The following is a 20,819-nucleotide window of genomic DNA, read 5'->3' on the forward strand; positions in this document are numbered from 1 at the left end:
GGCTGTTGAAACAAGTCTCTTGTCAGGGTATATGGCTCAAGATGGCTATAAAGATGATAGCCACTTTCGGCTAAGAGTCGGCTCCCAACATGCCTGACAGTATGTTACGGTGATAAGATTAAAAACGTAGGTCAAAGGAGTGTAGGTCACAAGATTTAGAGTTGACTATAAACAAGGTTTGTAATCCTCTTTGTGAGAATCTCAGAAAATAGAGTTTTATAGCTGAGACAGAAAGAAAGTTAAACTCAGCATTCATATACATGCTTTGTTTGAAACAGGATCTTTTGTTATTGTAGCACTTTTTAAAATAAAATTCTTACTTGTTTGGTAAAATTGGTTGAATTTTTGTTTCTTTTTTAAGAAAGATTTATTTTTTATTATTTTTAATTACGTGTATCTCCATGTGAGTGTGTGAGTGCAGGTGCCAAGGAGACCAGAGATGTTAGATCTGTTAGAACTGTCTGACATTGGTCCTGGGAGTCAAACATGGGTCCTCTGGAAGAACAGCAAATGCTAGCTTTACCTTTAGCCCTTAACATTCTTTTCTTTTTTCTCTAAGATTTATTTTTCTTTTATGTGTGTGAGTATTTTGCCTGCATGTATGTTGGCATACCACATGTGTACAGTGTCCATTAAGACCGAAAGGGGTGGGATCCCCTGGAACAAGAGTTAGAAATGGTTGGTATCCACTAGGTGGGTGCTGAGAACTATACCCAGTTTCTCTGCAAGAGCTACAAGTTGCTCTTGACTGCTGATCCATGCCTCCAACCCCTATTTTGACATTCTTATTTGAAATGTCTCATTTAAAAAGGACTACTGTCTCAGTAAATGCAGCCTTCACAGCTGTGTCCAGCGCTTCGCGTCTTAGTAGATAAAAGACATCAGTCAGACGGGAGGTGAGGGGCTGCTCTCCCCTCCGTGTCCCGTTCGTTGTCTTCATCTTTATCTTGCCTCAGGATCCCAACCGTTTGCTATCATGTCCTGCTTGTTTTCTGTAGAGGAGAGATTCATAAATACTAGAGGGCTGTCAGAGGTGCTTTCCTAGGGAGCATTTGATGTCTGGAGTTGAATTTGCTTGGAACTTCTACTCTGTGCTCTCCTTATTGCAGCTATAAGTGTTGCTGGTGCTCCATGCGTTCCTTCTTTTAGTTCTCCAGCACAGATAAGGGTGAAGGGAATTCCGTGAGTGCTCGCGCTGTCATCACATGGCCATTTCACAGGCTGTGAGCACAGCACAGCTGTAAACTGTAATTGTATTCACTTGGATAGCTGAGTTCAGATGGGGCATGTCTCTTTTATGGAAACGGTTGACAAATGTGTGCTCTTTGACAGTTTGTATAGCACATATACCAACACAGAAAACGGCAGGAACTACTGAAAGGTAAGTTCTTAAAGAGACATTTTAAACTTCATTAAGCATTATGGGAATTTTTGTACTGAGAAAATGGAAGGCTTCCCTTAGACTGGTTCATCTTATTTGCCATGTGCTACAGGGTATAGATTGAACAGCCGTGGATTCAGCCAAAGACTCAGAGGAGACATGCTTTCTGTTCTTCTACTTATAGTGTTTGCCCAGTGTTTGAATTTTCTCAAACCTTGCAAATTAATGAGAATAAAATATCCATCTTTCCCTTCAGGGTGCCTGTAACACATTGATTTCTTTGCCCGTTTCGGGCTAGAGATGCCCTTCATATCTGAGAGAAGGGAAAGGCTGTTTTACTTCATTGAAAGCCTTCAAATTCAATAGACTATTTTTCTTCAAGGTTTTTCTTATGGAGTGTTTTCCTAGGAAAGTTAATTTTTTTAGCCTCACTTGTTAAATGATTGCATATACTTTATAGAAAGGGTTTGAAATAAAGACAGGTGCAGATAGAGTTAGCCGAGCTGCCACTAACCAGAGCCTAGTAATGTGATTTCCTGATAACTGCCAACAGCAGTCTGGAGATTAACGATAGACATCAGGGTGCATATCATAAAGTCATACTGGCCACGTTCCAAAGTCAGTTTAAATATGTTTTTGTTTATCTATTTTCTAGGTTCTTCAGGACAGTAGTGAGATGGTCAAGCGTGCAGCATGCTCTTGCCCTAGTAGCTTTTCCTTTAGAATTATTTAGTGATTCTTTTTAGAAGAAGATGTTAGGTTATTTAGTATGTTGTTATGTTGTGAACTCACGTAGGTGAGAGTTTAACAGTCAGATTCAAGTATGTATACTTAAATTGTTACTTAATAAAATTGTCATTCTATTTAGATAAACTTTTCTCACTTCTGGGATTCGACAGTAGTTCTAAGCCAGGGAAGGTGGTGTGTAGCTTCTCAGCTCTCTGCTGCCCTAAGTCTGTTTTCTTTTCTTCCTTCCTTTCTTTTTTTTTATTTTTATTTACATTTCATATGTTATCCCCTTACCCCATTCCCCCCTCTCCCTGACCAGGAACCCCTTGTCCCATCACCCCTCCTCCTGCTTCTCTTCAGATGTGCCCCTACCTACCCCCCCACTCCCACCTCCCCACCCTTGAATTCCCCCACACTCGACGTCCAGCCTTCATGGGACCAGGGATCTCTTCTCCCACCTATGCCGGACAGGGCCATCCTCCCTTACATATACAGCTGCAGCCATGGGTCCCTCCCTATGTGCTCCCAGGCTGGTGGTTTAGACCCTGGGAGCTCTGGTTGGTTGGTATTGTTGCTCTCCTCATGGGGCCACAAACCCCTTCAGCTCCTACAGTCTTCTCTCTAACTCCTCCATTGGGAACCCCATGATCAGTTCAATGATTAGCTATGAGCATCCGCCTCTGAATATATCAGACTCTTGCAGACCCCTAAGGACACAGCTATATCAGGCTCCTGTCTGCATGCACTTCCTGACATCCACATCAGCATCTACCTTTGGTGACTGCACATGGGATGGATACCCAGGTGGAATGGTCTCCAGACAGCCACTCCTTCAGTTTCTGTCCCACATTTTGTCTCCATATTTGCTCCCTTGAGTATTTTGTTACTCCTTCTAAGAAGGACCGAAGCACCCCCACTTGGTCTTCCTTCTTCATGAGCTTCATGTGGTCTGTGATTTGAATCTTGGGTATTTCAAGATTCTGGGCTAATATCCAATAATCAGTGAGTGAATACCATGTGTGTTCTTTTATGATTGGCTTACCTCATTCATGATGATATTTTCTAGTTCCATCCATTTACCTAAGAATTTCTCAAATTCATTGTTTTTAATGGCTGGGTAATACTCCATTGTGTAAATGTACCACATTTTTTGTATCCAGTCCTCAGTTGAAGGACATCTGGGTTCTTTTCAGCTTCTGGCTATTATAAATAAGGCTGCTATGAACATAGTGGAGCATATGTCCTTGTTATATGTTAGAGCATCTTCTGGGTATATGCCCAGGAGTGGTATAGCTGGGTCCCCAGGTACTGCTATGTCCAAATTTCTGAGGAACCGCCAGACTGATTTCCAAAGTGGTTGCACCATCTTGCAATCCCACCAACAATGGAGTAGTGTTCTTCTTGAGTGAGCTTTCTTCTCCACGGCTTATGAAGAAGGCTAGAAACAACTCAGTTACTCTGCTCGTGGCTTACTGTGCCCTGGTCTTCCATCATTTCTTTAATCTGCCTTGCTTTTTTTCTGAGAAATTTATTTGATTACAGCTTAATTTTTTTTCCTACAATGACTTGTGTGTTTGAATATTTTTGTTTTGTTTATTGAGACAGGGTTTCTCTGTGTAGCCCTGGCTGTCCTGGAACTCAGAGACCCGCCTGCCTCTGCCTCCTGAGTGCTGGACACACACTGCCACCCCAGCTTCGTGTTTGAATTTGTTTAGAACTTGGATCAGTTAGACTACATTGTATTTGAAGGAGAAAACAGATTCCTCCAAATTGTCCTCTGATCTCCATATGCGTGTCATGCCGTGTCATGTCCTGTGCATATACACTTAACATTTGTGGGATTCACTTAGTTTTGCTAAAAAGAAAGAACAAAAGAAAACTGAACTACTGATCTCTATATAAACTTTCAACCTGAAAAATTATGGAGAAAAACTTCCCTTTAAAGCAGTGTGATGGTATGTTTTTAAATTAGAAACAGATGTGTATAAGTACTGTGCTGTAGGCTGACACATGTGTGCTATGCGTGTGGGCCACGGTGTTATTTTTATTGCTCTCCATCTTAGTTTTGGAGACGTAGACCTCACTGAACCTGGAGCTCTCTGATTGGTTGGGCTAGGGACCAGCGAGTTCCAAGGATCTATCTACCTTTCTCTGTTTTACCTATCTCTGAGATTACAGTTGTGTAGGACCACACCCTGCACAATGCCTAGGATCCAAACTGTGGTCTGCATGCCTTCTCAGTGAACACTTTACCCCACATGCCCCTTGCTCACACTCTGCTGGTGTCTAAGAGTTCACGTTGATCAGAATCTAAATGTCCCTTAACTTTTTTAACAGAAATATGCTTTTTAAACCTATCCAAGCAAGTAGTTACTGTTAACACAAGGCACTGATCAACATCTGGGTTTGAGAAGATGGAAGGATCCCCCTGTTCTGAGGTCTTATGCTTCTGTGTGAGTAGGTCTCTGGGTGAGGTCTTTATAACAACCTTGCTTATATTGCGGATATACTGTTTATTGAGATGCTGTCAGCTCACAGATCTAGAATTACCGTTCTGGTTACAGCTGTTCAGCTTCTCGATTTCCATCCACTTTCCTCAGCACTCTCTCAGCCACTCGGGCACCCTGAATCACCAGTCTCCTCCTCACCTCCCACCTTTCTGCCTGGTGTTCATTTGTGATCTTTCCACTATGATCTTGCTGTGTGTACTTTGCTCACTTCCTCCCCTTATGTCTGAGAGCAGCCACCAAACCAGTGAAAGAAAAATGCAGAGTCAGACTGACTTCTTCACGGCTGAGCCTTCACCATTGACATCCAGTTGTGACTGCTTTGGCTTTACTATCTACGTTTTTCACTGAAGTCTTTGATGGTTGTCTGGCTTGGCATTAGTTGACCTTACGTATCTGCTTTGACCTTCCTTTTAAATATGTTCAGCCTTGGACATTGAAGCCAGTAGAAGAAATAACAAAGATACAAAGCAAAGATCATTATGTGTAGGCTGGATTTGTGACTTGTCAGAATAAGTTAGAATTTCAGGTTTTGATTTCTGTTTGGTTGCTTTATGTCTAATAACAGGCATGTGTTTGCTATGTACCTTTTCATATTTGATTGTTGATCTGTCTAAAACTGGTGTCTCTGATGCTTCTAAGCACTATTATGGCTAATTTTAGAAATGGTTGGTTTTATAAATGTCTCTCCTGTGCAGTAATTTGCTACTTAAAATATGTTCTCAATAAACACATGGCTAAGGGAAACGGCAGCTACTTACTGGAGTAGAGTAGATGCAGAGACATTTTAGTGTCTGGGATTTGGGCTGCTGTGGCTGTGGGATGGTGTTCTGTGAAGACTTAGAGAGAGGTCAACATGTCCTGTTGGCGGGCTCTTTGGATGGAAAACCTTTTCATTTTTCAGGCAATCAAGAGGGGGTAAAAAAAAGAATCAAAAGTGAGATTGTGAATAAAATGGAAAGAATTTTCCTGTTTTCCCCACAGAGACTGTTATTTAATATTAAGACTTTGGCAGGTCCCTTGAGTTGTGTCTTGTACTTGCCAGTAATAAATATGGCTGTTGATCCAGAGTCATTTTCTTACTGTTGTTGAATGAGGTGGTCATGACTTCATGCAGAATATTAGGTATTGCTTGACCCATATTAGTTAGTCGTGATATGTTTAGAATTTTTTAGCATTTTGGCAAGCATATTGATAGTTGTCTTACACAGTCTTTCATTCATTTCAACAAATATTTATTAAATAGTTTCTGTATGCTAGATGCTGCTCAGGAGACACTGCCAGAATCAAGCATACCAAGCGCTCTTTCTTGCTCTAATCTTTCTCACCTTCCAGTATAGAAGAGCTAAAGGTGAGAAGCTAGACGAAGAAGTAGCTCTGTGTATGTATGTAGGAAGACCACGGTGCTCTGTAGTGTCTGAGTTGTCCTTTAAGGTAGGTGGTCTAGGGATAGGGCCTTGTTGAGAAGTCCATACCGAATAGAGAGTAAACAGGAAAAGGAGGCAACTATGAAATCACCCAAGGAAAAGAATTCTAGACAGAGGGAAGAGCCAGTGCACAGTCCTTAAGAGTCCTGTGAGTGATGTACTTACTGACACATACGGAGATTTGTGTCTAGGCCAAAACAAATGTCAACTGTCCTAGTTTTGATATCAGGGTGTTAAAAGCCTCTGAAAGTGAGTGGAGAATTTCTCTGAAGACAGTCACATCATACTGAGGCCATCTTTGTCAAAGAGTAGGTTTTTGCAAATGCAGAACTATCTACAAATTTTTTGTTTGTTTGTTTGTTTTTATGAAGGCTTAACATGTAAAAGGACTGTAAGCCATCTAGGCTGCCTGATTTTCCAGAGCCAGTGTTCCTAAGAACTGAATTCTCACAGATAATTCATTCTCTCCTCTCTCCCCTCTCTCCCTCTCTCCATCCCTCTGTTCCCCAAAAAGCCACATGGAAATCTACAACTGTAGAAGTTTTAAAAACACATGTGTATCCCAGTGTAGTGGCACACCTCTTTAATTAGGACTCCAGACATAGCAGCAGGTGGATCTCTGTGAGTTCAAGGTCAGCCTGGTTTATGTAGTGAGTTCCAGGACAGCCAGGGACATGTAGAGAGATCCTGTCTTATTAAAAAAAAAAATGTATCTGTGTAGATACATAAAAAGACTTATCCGTTATTGGCAACAATACACCTACTAGAGGCTAACATAATAACTTCAGTGCCAGGAATGTTTTTCTTCTTTTGAAGTTGGAGGTTCCAGAGACAAACACACCTCCCCCCACCCCAGACATTACCAGTTATTGTCATGCTCCTAGATAACTTCTAGGACTTGAGTGATTCCCTATTGCTCAAGACACTACATATTTGAGTCATAGAACATGAAGAAATCAGCTAGTACTGACCTGGAAACTTTATCCCAGCTGGCTAGCTTTCATCAAAGTGTTGAGGCTGCTTTAAGTGCTATTGGACAAGAAAAGGACGGCTGGACTGGCGAGTGGCTTGGGGAGAACCATCTTTAACGGTCACTTTCGCTGCATAGCTGGGGTGGGTCAAAGCAGCAGCCTGTGGCCTGACTTCAGCATCCCACGGTCTTCTGAACACGTTGTACTTTTGTTTTTATTGCTGTTTGCTTGTTAGTTGCCTGCCCCTGAGCTAAGATATTAGGCAGTTAAAATATCTTTCTTAGTTGAAACTCAATGTTTGTCTTAAAGGTCACTACTCTGCCTTCCCATGTTGCAAATCTGTGACTCATTTTTCCCGGTAAAGGCTCCTTGAACCTTTCTTCCAGAACGTTTTCTTGTATATGCATTTTTCACATTTCAGTTTAAAAGGTACTCCTAGCTAGTAGGGTGGCTCATTGGTCTGAGCTCTCCACGGTCGGTCCATTTTGGCATCCTCTTCTTAGTATTGCCATTTTACTTTAGCTTTGAATTACTTTTGCTTTAAGTTGATTTATGAACTGTCTAGTAGTTCTTGATTGGCAAATAATTTAAAAACAGAGCTGTTTACCATGTAGGTTGAGGGCATAATCTTGTTCAAGAAGTTTAATATTCAAAGTGGGGTTTACTCATTAATCTGCTTTGTCTGTTGTTTGGGGGATGATTTTAATTAGCTATAGAGATAAGTAACTTAAAAGTTGTATCTCATGCAGGCTCCGTAAACTCATGGATTCTTTTAGGTAGCATTTCCTTGTCCTTAGCAAACTTGGACTATTTTCTGTGTCCTACTGTTTGATATGATATTTTGTTCTGACTTTGTTTTACATGACATCCTAAGGAGAGAGAAAAATAGAATTACTAAAACTCTATTTGACAATAACTGTTAGAACTAGAATAGGCTCTGGGATAGGTGGTACAACCTTTGAGTAGAGAGTAGGACTATCCTTTGCAAGTTGTTTATGGGGGGTTTGTTGGCTTGTGTTTGAGGTCTTTGAGGGAAGTGCATTTGCTTTTAGTTTTGAACTAAGGTCTCAGTTTATAGGCCAGTCTTGGAATTCACTGGTTGTAGCACAGGTTGACCAGGAACTCAGAGGGTCTTCTTGCCTTAGCCTCTCAAGTGCTGAGATTAGAGATATGAGACAACATTCCTGCTGTCTCGAATACATGTCCTGTGATGGTACACGCAGTACTTGTACTCTATTCTTGAAAGTTAGAGCTCAAAACAGTGGCCAAACTGAAAGCAATCCAGAGCAAAGGTGAAGGAGTGTTCATTAACCGGCAGGCAAACATGTCAGCCATTTTGTTGCTTTCTTCTTCTAAACGTTAACACATTGTGTAGTTTTTTTTTAATCTCTGTTAACAATGGGTGGGTAGAGCGGTTTGGGAATCAGTGAGTGCATTCAGTAGCTGACTGAGGAGTGTTCTAGGGTCTAACATAGGTATGTTTCTTTTTTAGGAGACTGAAAAATGGCCTTTGAGCTATGCTAGGTCTATAATGGGAAGCGCCACAGTTCGATATTTCTGTTATGGGTGCCTATTTACATCTGCTACCTGGACAGTTCTGCTTTTCATTTATTTTAACTTCAGTGAAGTGACTCAGCCTTTTAGGAATGTGCCCATCAAGGGGTCTGGGCCCCACGGGCCATTTCCCCGAAAATTCTACCCACGTTTCACACGAGGTCCAGGTGGAGTATTAGATCCACAGTTCAAAGCAAACAGAATTGATGATTTGATGAATAATCACATTGAAGACCCGGATAAAGGCCTCTCAAAATCTTCCTCTGAACTGGGTAAGTAATCAGGTCTGTACTCAAGCGTCCCATTGTTCCCGTAAGTAACAGAGTTGTATTTAAATCTGTATTGGAGCTGCTGACAGGGAAGATTATTGAAGTCTGAACCCAAAGATCATAGGTGCCCCCTCCCACCCCAGTTTTTAGAGATGGGATTTCTCTGTGCAGCCCTGGCGGTCCTGGAACTTACTCTTTAGACTAGACTGGTCTCAAACTCAGAGATCCTGCTTGCTTCTGCCTCCCTAGTGCTGGAATTAAAGGCACGGGTCACCACCGCCTGGCATAGGAGCCCTTCTTATATAAAAGCTTATGTGTAAATTTTTGTGGAGCATGGGTATAAAAGCTTGGTAAGATGGGGGCCCACTGTGGTCAGTTGGGATGTAATAACCTGTTGCTTTTATGGAACATCATTAGTATTTTTTCTCTGGTCACAGATCAATTTGTCTTGTGAGTGTAATAAGATGTGTTTTTTGTTAGTTCGTTTATTTGGATTTTTTGTTTTGTTTTGTTTTGAGAGAGGGTCTGTATATACCTAGTGGGCCTGGAACTCACTATGTAGTCCAAGACAGTAATCTGCCTGCCTCTGTCTCCTGAGTGCTGGGGTTAAAGGTATGTGTGCCAACACATAATAAAATGTTCTTAACATAAAGGTTTTGAGCATGGTTCAGGCACACTTGGTTTGCATTAAATTGGTAAGAATCTGATGTCAGCCTCAGCTTCTCATTTGAAACCTGAACCTACAGTTAATCTGTGGTGGTATAATCTGGTTATAATGATGAGGCCAAGGCTCTGGGGAGACATCCCATCACCGAGGCGGGTGTGATCTTCTTTTTTTCAGAGCGTACAACTTCACTCTCTTTCAGGTATGATTTTCAATGAACGTGATCAGGAATTGAGAGACCTGGGCTACCAGAAACACGCCTTTAATATGCTTATCAGTAACCGCTTGGGATACCACCGAGACGTGCCGGACACCAGGAATGCAGAGTATGCTCCTTGTTTGTTTCTTTTTTAATTTTTTTCTTTTTTGTTTTTGGAGACAATGTTTCTCTCTGTAGCCTTGGTTTTCCTAGAGTTCACTAGTAGGTTAAGATTATTATTTTTCTGCATATGTTAATACGGGAAATTAATATGGCAACAGTTACTTCTAACCAGCTTTTCCCCAAATAACCACACAGGGACCTTTTAATATTTCAAAGCCTTGGGCCTTAGCTGGGCGGATACTCAGCTAGCTCATCTCAGTTAACCTGACTGCCCAGCTCCATCCAGCCACATGGCCATTCCTTCCAGGCCTGTGCTTATGCCCATCTCCTCCCGTGTCTCTGGCAAAAGGCCTTTCTTATTCCCAGAGTTCCTCTCTCTCTCTTAGGAAGTCCAGCTAATTGGCCATCAGATTTATTATTGGCTTTTTATTAAAGCCAATCAAAGAATGTTTTGGTTAGGTTAGGAAGGACAGAGACAGTGTCCAACACTTGCTCTGTAGACCAGGGTGGCCTAGAATTCAGAGATCCACCTGCCTCTGTCTCCTGAGTGCTGGGATTAAAGATGTGCACCTCCACTGACAGGCTGGAGTTTAGTCTTTAAGTTGATAACTTGTTGCTCAGAGCCACTTATCAAGTAGTTTATTATGTCCATGAAAGCTCTTCTGTCATCTAAGAATTCAGTTTATTTAAATTTTTTTTATATTATTGGGTTAAAAACTATTTCGTCAAAGATAGTTTTCTTATTGAATTTCCATTTAAAACCTCATTGAGAAGCTGGGCTAACCTTTAGCGCTCCACATGCAGTAACCGTCAACTCATTAACTTCTCTGCCAAAAGGAAGAAACCAGGTTTAAAGGTGAAATTATTAATACGATGTAAAGCAAAGAATAAACAACAGTGTTTTCATAAACACTTAAACATCATTATAATGTAAGAGAGAAGCTGAACAAGGTGACAAGAAATAACCCAAGACATTTGAGCCTCTTAAAATACTAGATTTTCTTGTTTTGGTTGTTAAAGGTGTAGAGGGAAGTCCTACCCGACTGACCTGCCAACTGCTAGCATTGTTATCTGTTTCTACAATGAAGCCTTTTCTGCCTTGTTGCGGACTGTGCACAGTGTCGTGGACCGCACACCGGCACACCTTCTTCATGAGATCATCCTTGTGGATGACAGCAGTGACTTTGGTAAGTGATGCCATGAATGGTCGCAATTCATGGGCTCTTAATCACTGTGGGATGAAGCCTCAGCTGGGCTTACAGCCTATGCATTGACCATAGGATGATTTTGCTGAAGTTCTTTGTAATCTTTCTCCTCTGTTATCCAAATATGCCCTGGAGGAATTTCCCTTTGGCTTCCTTTAAAGAATGTCCGTGATGAATGGAGCTGCAGTTCACAGGAGCTTAAGGAGACTTCCCCTTGCCCCTCCCTCAGCCGTTCCCCATGTTGGTTGTCTTTCCTACTTACAGTACAGTGTAGAAAGCAGAATTCCACAATGGAGAAGTGTCAGTTTATCTTGTGTGAAGATTGCTGTCAGCACCAGCACAGTCTTGAGAGGCATACTGCTTCGTCCAGCAGCCCCTGGTGTTCCCTTTAGAGAAATACTCTGCCTTTGTGTCCCTGGAATCCTTCCCTGGCATTTGGTAACCTCTGATTTTTGTCATTTCAAAAGTGTGATGCAAATGGATATGCAGTATGTCCCTTTTTGAGGTTGGCACTTTCACAGGGTATAGTGCCGGGGACCATGCTTATAGAGTAAGTCTGCTACTCCAGTTGTTTCCAGAATAGAGTGAGCTGCATTCAGAAAGCTATTAGATGTTATCTAAATGCCAATTTTCTGAGAATCATTATATATTTTAGGCACCTTTTTTAACTGTAGATTTTTGCAAAGAAAAGTTTTATACTGTTTTACTCCTGTTCAGCTCTCAGCTTCCTTCAGAGTGGGTGGGATCTGGTTTTACAAAGATGGAGATACAAAAAATAAGTGACCTAGCTGGGTGTAGTGGTACACACCTTTAATTCCAGCACTCTGGAGGCAGAGCAGGCAGATCTCTCAGTTCAGGGCCAGCCTAGTCTACTAAGTAAGTTCCAGGACAGCAAGAGATATGCAGAGAAACCCTGTCTCAAAACCAAACAAAACAAAAGAGAAGAGAAGAAAAGGAAAGAAAGAATGAAAGAGACTTTTCCTAGAACCTAGTTTGAGTAGTAGAGTTGAGATTCTGTCTAGTCTTCCTGGCTTCCAGCCTTCACTGCAGACCCAGTGTAGCACCAGCAGAGCTGTGTACCAGCACACTTACGGACTGACAGATGAACACAGCACCCATGAGAGCTAAGTACTTACCATTTTTGTTTGTTTTGTTTTTTGAGGGAGGGTCGCTCTCTACATAGTCCTGGCTGTCCTAGAGTTTACTACACAGACTAGGCTGGCCTTGAACTTACAGAGACCTGTTGCCTCTGGAACTCTCGTGCAAGGGTTAAAGGTGTGCACCAGCATACTCAGCTTGGACTTCCTGTTTAAAGACGAGCATCTCTTTTGTAGTCTAGGTTGGCCTCAAGTGGCTTTCAAACCACTTGAACTTACAGCAGTCCTCCTGTCTCAGCCTTGAGTGGTGGGATCGCAGGGAAGAACCTTCACATTGGACTTCATTTGAGACAGTGTCCATGGAAACATGCGTTGAAGGCAGCAATTCTTGTGGCTGGATTCCAGTTTTCCTCTGGGTTTTCCTTCTACAGAGGGCTCTAGAATACTTTATAATGAGGCAGTCTAACACATTTCTTTGATCGCTTGTAGATTTTGGCACACATGGCAAATACGTTAGAAATAGTTATAAGATGCTTGCTCTGTGTCTTGTATGGTGTGAGTAATTATGGAACTGTTGTTTTTTTTTTTTTTTAGATGATTTAAAAGGAGAACTAGATGAGTACATCCAAAGACACCTGCCTGCAAAAGTCAAGGTCTTAAGAAACACGAAGCGTGAGGGCTTGATCCGAGGAAGAATGATCGGAGCAGCCCATGCCACAGGTATGTATATCCACGCTCCACGCCGTGGCTCCGTGGTGCTGGACACCTACAGAAGTCCACAAAAAGCCACACGTCTTCGTTACTCTTCTGTTGCTGTGAAGAGACACCATAGTTCAAGGCAACTTTCAAAAGAAAGGCTTTAATTTAGGGCTTAAGGCTTTGGAGGGTTAGTCCATGCATGGCAGCAAGCAGACAGACATGGTAATGCAGCAGTAGCTGAAAGCTTACATCTGATCCTCAGGAACGAGGCAAAGACACAGCTAATTAGGCCTTCAATGGGCTTTTGAAACCCCGAAGCACACTTTCAGTAACGTACCTCCTCTGACAATGTCACACCCCCCAATCCTTCCTAAACAGTTCCACCCATTGGTGCAAACATGAGCCAGTGGGGACCATTCTTACTCATACCCCCATGCCAAGTTTTCATTGGCTATTGCCCAAAGGAATGAAGAAGCTTGTTCTGTTTGAAAAGATTTTATAACTCTGATTTGCTGCCCCAAAGCATAGAGTACAGAGATTGCTGCTAGAGCCCTTGCTGGCCTATTTCTGTAGCAGCTTCTCAGTTAATTATTGGCATCTCAAACAAGTTTCTTACCTTGCTTGCTTACATAAGTAGAAAAGTCCAAGCCAACATGTAACTGAACTTCTAAAAGTTTAATATAGAAATGCTTAACATCCAATGCAAACTACTTGATTTGAATTATGCTAATAGTTGTTAGTGTGGAGTGCACATCTCTGGAGTCAGCATCAGGGTTCTAGTTGGTAAATAAGATTGATTTCTACACTGTTACTGGGAGGTTTTCAAACCTCCATCCTCCACCATATGCTAATCTCCCCCTGAAAAACACAGAGCAGGTGCCGGATGCAGTGGCCGCCTTTGGCTCCGTTTTGTTTCTTTGACTTGGTCCCAGGCTGGCTTCATTCTTGCTGTGTAGCTGAGGATGACCTTGACTTCTGGGCCCCTGCTTCTACCAGTGCTGGGATTGCAGGCATGCACCACGACACCTGGCTGTATTTCTACCCCCACCCCAGCCCAGTTGAGTACTGGGCACTGCCAGTCCACTGTAGCATGGCCTGTTGTACTTGCTGGGCTTAGTTGGGACTTCGCTTTGGGAATTTTGTCTTTTTCTCTAAAAACTTGCCATGACCTGAAGTCGTGGAGATTGAGGAGAGCAGCCCTTCTGCATCCAGTCAGAGCCAGTGCTTGAGGTCTGCGTCTCCAGGGCTTTAGCCAAAGACTAAGGAGGTTGGCCTTGCTGGGTCTTTGGAGATGGTGAACTAGAGACAGCCGAAGAGCCTTGAGGGTTGTGCCGTTTGAACCGTTGTGCTGTTGCACTGCTTACTCACTGTTCCTTTATGATCTGGTTGTCTCCATTCAGCTATGGCGTAGGATTTGTCAGGTTCAAGCCAGTGTGAGGTCACTATGGCCTGTTTGGTGTGGCCAGAGGGAATCTCACTGCAGTTGGTTAATTAACTTGTCCTCATGGAAAAAGCAGTCCTTCCAGCGTGAGCATGGCTGGTGCTAAGGAGTACATCTTCTGTATTAGATAGCAGCTGAATGTTAGTTATATGTCCACATTTAACTAGACAAACAGGGAACTGTGTGACTAACTTGCTGTCATCAATGAAAGACAAAAGGATGAATTTTGTCATTTATATCTTGCTAATTGGAAGGTTGAATGGAGTCCTTCGAGCCCTATGGGAAATGGTAAGTAAGCTGGAGGTAGCACAGTGGAGAAGCCAAGGGAAGGTGATGTGTATGGACAGTATCCCACTGTGGTTGGCACAGCAGTCCGGATTCCACCCGGTGGGCCAGACTCCTCTTTCCAGAAACCATAGTCTAGTGGTTACCAGTTCTCAGTGACGCTGAGCCATCGGTAACAATAATGGTCTCCGATGTGTACTAAATAGATACTTTGAGTAAAATGACTAATAAAAGTGGACTCTGCACAGCTGGCCACTGTCCTTGCACACAACACTTTAGGTCTGGCTGTCAGTGGGAGAGGAGGAGTCTCCTGAGTTGCCTGACAAGCAGCTTGTTGGGGCTGTGCATGTAGTTTGTACCCTCTGTGAGAAAAGTACATTTTGGAAAAAAACTTTTAGCCAGAGGACTTCTCTGAACCCATTTGGCAGTGCAGAGGTGGTTTCTTGGTCGGGGTGGTCATGGTGGCTATCCATAGCCTGTATATAACAACATCTCCACCCAGGCTGGTCAGCTGTACTTTGGTCAAGTGTGAAGCGTCTTCTCCCTTCACCTCTGCAGGAGAAGTCCTGGTGTTCCTGGACAGCCACTGTGAGGTGAATGTGATGTGGTTACAGCCCCTGCTGGCCATCATCCATGAGGACCCACACACGGTGGTGTGCCCTGTGATTGACATCATCAGTGCGGACACACTTGCTTACAGCTCATCCCCAGTGGTTCGGGGAGGCTTCAACTGGGGGCTGCACTTCAAGTGGGATCTAGTCCCTGTATCTGAGCTGGGAGGAGCTGATGGCGCCACGGCCCCAATAAGGTAAGAGAGGTTGGAAGAGTCCCACTAGCCTTTCTTTAGAAAAGAACAGTATGTTAAAGAAAACTGCTTCTTTGTAAGTGGCAAAGGTGTTGACTGAACTTACCCAGCTAAAACATTTTTTAAGCAGGGCAGTGGTGACACACACCTTTAATCCCAGCACTTGGGAGGCAGAGACAGTCAAGTCTCTGAGTTTGAGGCCAGCCTTGTGTATACAGCATTAAAAAAGAGGCCCTGTCTCAAAACCACAACAGATTTTGGGTCTGTTTTGTTTGTTTGTTTGATTGATACAGGGTTTCTGTGAGTAACAGCTCTGACTGTCCTGGAACTCACTCTGTAGACCAGGCTGGCCTCAGACTCAGAGACCATCTGCCTCTGCCTCCCAAGTGCTGGGATTAAAGGTGTGCATCACCACACCTGGCCCAGTGAGAATTCTTAAGTGGTAAAGTTCTGTATAAACCCAGCCAAGAGTTAAGAATAAGAAACTGTCAATTGCCCCTAAGTGCTGTGTAGCTTGTAAGAGACGTGAATAGGTAACTGTTTCCAGAGTAGTGTGGGCTCCCCTGTGTGCTGTGGTCTGTATCAGACTCATGTCCAGTTCATCACCACAGGCTGCACATATCTTTGTCTGAGACCAGAGGTGTATTAGATTCCAAATTTTTTGTTGCATTTTATAATATTTACATATTTTCGATTTGATATTTCAGGATGAGACCAAGGCTAACTGCAGTAAACTTGTGTTTCCATACACTTTCTCAACAAGAGGTCACATCAGTGTTTACTGTTTTTTTGATTTTTTTTTCCTACAATATATTTTGGTCATATTCTTTCTCTTCACCGACTCCTCCCAGATATCTCCTCCTTACCCACCCAGCTTCATATTCTTTCATAAAAAATAAACACAAAACAAAGCACACATGAAAATACACAAACATAACCAAAGAGTCTGTTCTGTGTTGGCCAACTATTCCAGTGTGCACGGGGCCTGCTTTGGGTGTAGTTGATACACCAAGTGTCACTCCATTGAAGAAAACGGTTTTCCCTTCCCTGGGAATTATCAATTACAAATACTATCATATTTTTGATTCCTTTGAAAATATTCCAGACATTTATAAATAGGTTTTGTTGTTTTAAAGATAGATGGGGCTCATGTCATGGAACTGCCATACTTGGTTTAAGCAATCAGTATTGGGGATTGAAGCTAGAGATTGCTGCCTGCTAGACAGCCCCCCTTACCAGCTGAGTCCCACCCCTAGTCCATGTGTAAATGTTTTTAGAGTATCTACTTTCCTCCCAAGGTTTCAATCCTGTCTTTTGTCTTGAGTGTATTGAATAGTTATTTTGAAGTCTGTTTGATAACTTCATAATCAAAACTTCTTTACATTTCTACATTATTGTGGACTGTTTCTCTTTTCTGTGACTTATCTCCCTAATAGCCTGGTTATTTATCTATTCTTTTGCTAGACATTCTAGAGTCCTTATTCTGCCGCTGTTCTGTAGGCAGTTCAGCCAGTAGAGCCCACCGTGATTCCTTAACTCTAGGTCAAGGGGTCAGAAGCCTGGGAGTTGGGATGAAGCCTTTTCTTACTGCAAGAAAGCTGCAGTCTAAGCTCTAATGGCATGGTCCTTTGTTGGCAAGCTGCTGTGGGGGATGGAGGAACCCTCATGAGTTAGCAAAAATGTTAGCAGCGACCCCTCCACCCTGCCCACGTGCCAAGCACCATGACTGTAAATAAGCATCGTTCTGAAAATGCTCTACTATTACAGATGTCACTGCTGGCACAGCCGTCCACTTTGAGAGCCACTGCTGATGTCTGCCTTGAGACTGTGGTAGGTCCTGGAGTCAGGTTTAGTTCCTCTCTACCAGGCCGTCAAAAGGGATTGCAGCCGTTGGCTTTGGGTTCCTATCAAAGTCAACTATAATCAGAAAAGTACCTTAGAACATAACCTTATGCCAGAAACCTAATATAGCCTCAGCAATCCAGAAGATTCCAGTTTGTGATCTAGCTTGTTCCCTATTAGACGGCCACGTTTCTTCCTTATCTGTCATCCTTTATTGTTACCTCTTCTTTAATGACAGCTAATCTTCTGTGCCCTAGTCACAGGGACTTTGTAAACAGTAGGTAACTGGTCCTGTTGAGTGAGCACAGGCTGTGATCCTTTTCTAGGTCACCCACAATGGCTGGAGGCTTGTTTGCCATGAACAGACAGTATTTCAATGATCTTGGACAGTACGACAGCGGCATGGATATCTGGGGAGGAGAAAATCTGGAAATCTCATTTCGGGTAATTTTAATTTTGTGTGTGTTCTGTTACTAAATTGTCTGTAATAGAATATAATTACCATTTAAGGGTAGAGAGACCCTCCTGAGCAGGTAGGCCCCACCAACCACTCTGAATTTGTCTGCAGCATCCCTGTCAGCCTATAGCATAGAATTAAGCATGTCTGTTTATAATTTAGAAACATACCACCACATTGCTTTAAAGGGCAGTTTTTCTCCATAATTTTTCAGGTTGAAAGTTTATATAGAGATTAGTAGTTCAGTTTTCTTTTGTTCTTTTCTTTTTAACAAAAGTAAGTGAATCCCACAAATGTTAAGTGTATATGCACAGGACACGACACGGCATGACACGCATATGGAGATCAGAGGACAATTTGCAGGAAACGGTTCTCTGCTAGTGCCTTGTAGGTCTTGGGGATTGAGTCCAGGCTGTAAGAGTTTTTTTGCCAGTGCCATCCTGTCAGCCCTGGAACCAAGTTCTTGTGTGTGCTCTCGTGCTCAGGTGGAGGCACAGTTCACAGGAGCCGTCCTCTCCTGCCGTGTGGGCGTGGGTTGAACTTGAGTCAACAGGCTTGGTGGAAAGCAGTTTTACTGAGCCATCTTGCCAGCCCTAGAATCAAGCTCTTTTGAATTTGAATCATTCTGTATAATTTATTTAAAAAAGTACTTTTGGAACCTGGGAGATGGCTCAGTGGTCATAGCACTTGCCATGCAAGCAAGGGTAAAGGAGTCTGGATCCCAAAGCCAGTGTAAATGCCGGTCGGTCAGCATGAGTCCTCCTGTGATGTAGCCTTGGATCCCTAGAGCTACTTGGATCCCTAGTGACACTAGCCATACAGGTGAGCTCTGGGTGTGACTGCGACCCTGCCTCAAGAGTATGAGGCAGAAGAGTGACAGGGGAACACCCGCTCCGCCCCAAGATATGATTTCTATTTAGTTTACGTATATGGGTGTTTTGTCTGCGTGTATCTCTGCACCCCAGAAGAGGGCATCAGATCCCATTAAAGGTTGTGAGCCGCTGGTGTGGTTGCTGGAAACTGAACTCAGGGCCTCTGAAGCCAGTGCTTTAGCCGCCGAGCTACCTCTCCATCCCAAGATTCCCAGTAGTAACCTCAGGCCTCAGTGTTCAGTCTCATGTATGTGCCTGTGCATTTGTATATTCATATGTGCCCACACACATGCACACATGTATGCATATGCAGGGACAACACATAAATACATAAGAAAAACAAATTTTCTTAGAAACAGAGTGTAAGTTATAAGAAAGTACATGGAAACAGAAGACCGGCTAAGAAGTGTTCCTTGTCCTTAAGTCCTTAAGAGCAAGCCATTAAGGCAACCACAGATGATAACACAATTGGTGGGATTTTTAATTTCAGAAGGACCTAATTTTTGAACACCCTCACGTTCTTCTGAGTATGTCTAGTAAGACGCATCTGTAGGCTGCATAGCCACCATTCATAAAGGGTCACTCAGGAAGATGTGTGCTGCTTCAGTCTGACGGCCATCCTGTTTGCTTCCGGCTAGATCTGGATGTGTGGTGGCAAGCTCTTCATCATCCCTTGTTCAAGAGTAGGACACATTTTCCGTAAAAGGCGACCGTATGGCTCTCCTGAAGGCCAGGACACCATGACACATAACTCCTTGAGACTGGCACATGTCTGGCTGGATGAGTACAAGGTGAGTGTGTCTGGCCATTGCTTTGGTGGTGCCTTCCTGCCTCTCTTGCCTGCGTCTCCTTGGATGACCTGCAATGCTGTGTTGTTCCTCTCTGGGCTTCTCACCAGGGTACACTCAGTTCTGGTTCCCACTCTTCCCTCAGTGTGACATTACAGCATCAGAAGCAGCTCTGTCTGTGCTGATCTCACTGGTCACTCAGCACTGCTTCCCCGTGTCTACACTGCCTTCCACAGCTTTGTTTTCTCTGCAGCCTCTTTATCATGTGTGATTGCCACATCAGGAAGAAACACTGTACCCTTTAGGTGTCTCCTCTGTCTACAAGTGCTAGACAGTGGCTTACCTGTCTCCTGGCCCCACAGTCTTTACTAGAGCTATCACACATTTGTACCCTTCCGCGGCTTTCACTGCGCATTTGTTTTGAGAGTAGCCTGTGTTGCAGCTGTTCTTGGCACTTCACTACGTCCTAGTGCTTAGGGACACTCTGTCCATCATTTGATGGGTATTTGGGTTGTTTACATGTTCATTCATTTATATTTCCCTCCCTCCCTCCCTCTCTCTCTCTCTCTCTCTCTCTCTCTCTCTCTCTCTCTCTCTCTCTCTGTCTCTGTCTCTCTCTGTTTTTTCAAGATAGGAAGATAGAGTTTCTCTGTGGAGCCTTGGTTGTCCTGAAACTTACTCTGTAGACCAGGCTAGCCTCAAGCTCACAGAGATTCGCATGCCTCTGTGTCTTTAGTGCTGGGATTTGCATGTTAATGTTATGAAAAGGCTGCTGTGATTATTTGTGTGCAGTTGCTGCTGTCATTGGTCTCAAACTCCATACATGCACAATGTACCTGGCTAAGTCCCTGAGCTCTGGCTTGGAAACAGAGCTGACTAAGGGAATGTAACCTGCAGCCCTATAAGGTAATGTAAGTGGCAGCGTATGCCCAGGCCTTGAAGTGCCGAGGAGGGAGCTGGGAACAGAGGCAGGGCTCCAGGCATGCGAAGGCTGTTTGCCTCCTCCCTCTCCTAACCTAGAGCTCTGTGGAACTCAGCTCCTTGTGTATTGGTGTCATTCCCTTGTCATGGAAGTTGCCAAAATGGAGAGTAGAAGGCTTTTGTTACGTGGTCTTGAGCATGGGGACCTTGAGAGCTCTGTCTCTGGGTCCATGATCGATGTCCGGGGCTCAGCCACATTCCCAGTGTCAGGTCATCGATGGCTTCTTTTCCACTGACACGGATTTTCCCAGGCAGTCATGTGAAGGCTGCTTGCTGCGTGCAGTAGTGTGAGTAGACTGCTCAGCTGTGCTGTTCTCCAGGAGCTCTTGCTTGTGACACTCAGCAATCTCTTTTCAAATCGACCCAAGGCTTGTAAATGATAAAATTCAACTCTCTAGTAATAAAGATTGGGAAAAAAAAAAGTCATCAGAACTTGGTAGCCCACACCTCTAATCCCAGCAGAGACAGATGATGTTAAGGTCACCTTGTCTACATAGTGAATTTTAGGTCAGCCAGGGATACA

General features: G+C 43.4%; 1 protein-coding gene across 1 annotated transcript in view; it reads left to right on the top strand.

The window, feature by feature from the left end:
* The window catches only part of Galnt11 (polypeptide N-acetylgalactosaminyltransferase 11), a 32,548-nt gene that overhangs the window by 6,862 nt on the left and 4,867 nt on the right, over window positions 1–20,819 (top strand). The window contains exons 2-8 of the mRNA XM_028774695.1: window positions 8,508–8,841; window positions 9,705–9,828; window positions 10,845–11,011; window positions 12,721–12,846; window positions 15,110–15,359; window positions 17,525–17,642; window positions 19,166–19,318. Coding sequence (XP_028630528.1) covers window positions 8,547–8,841; window positions 9,705–9,828; window positions 10,845–11,011; window positions 12,721–12,846; window positions 15,110–15,359; window positions 17,525–17,642; window positions 19,166–19,318 — 1,233 coding nt within the window. The 5' untranslated portion in view covers window positions 8,508–8,546. The remainder of the gene's footprint in view (window positions 1–8,507; window positions 8,842–9,704; window positions 9,829–10,844; window positions 11,012–12,720; window positions 12,847–15,109; window positions 15,360–17,524; window positions 17,643–19,165; window positions 19,319–20,819) is intronic.

The sequence above is a fragment of the Grammomys surdaster genome, unplaced genomic scaffold (assembly GCF_004785775.1).
Source record: "Grammomys surdaster isolate TR1022 unplaced genomic scaffold, NIH_TR_1.0 242, whole genome shotgun sequence".
Classification (NCBI taxonomy): Eukaryota; Metazoa; Chordata; class Mammalia; order Rodentia; family Muridae; genus Grammomys; species Grammomys surdaster.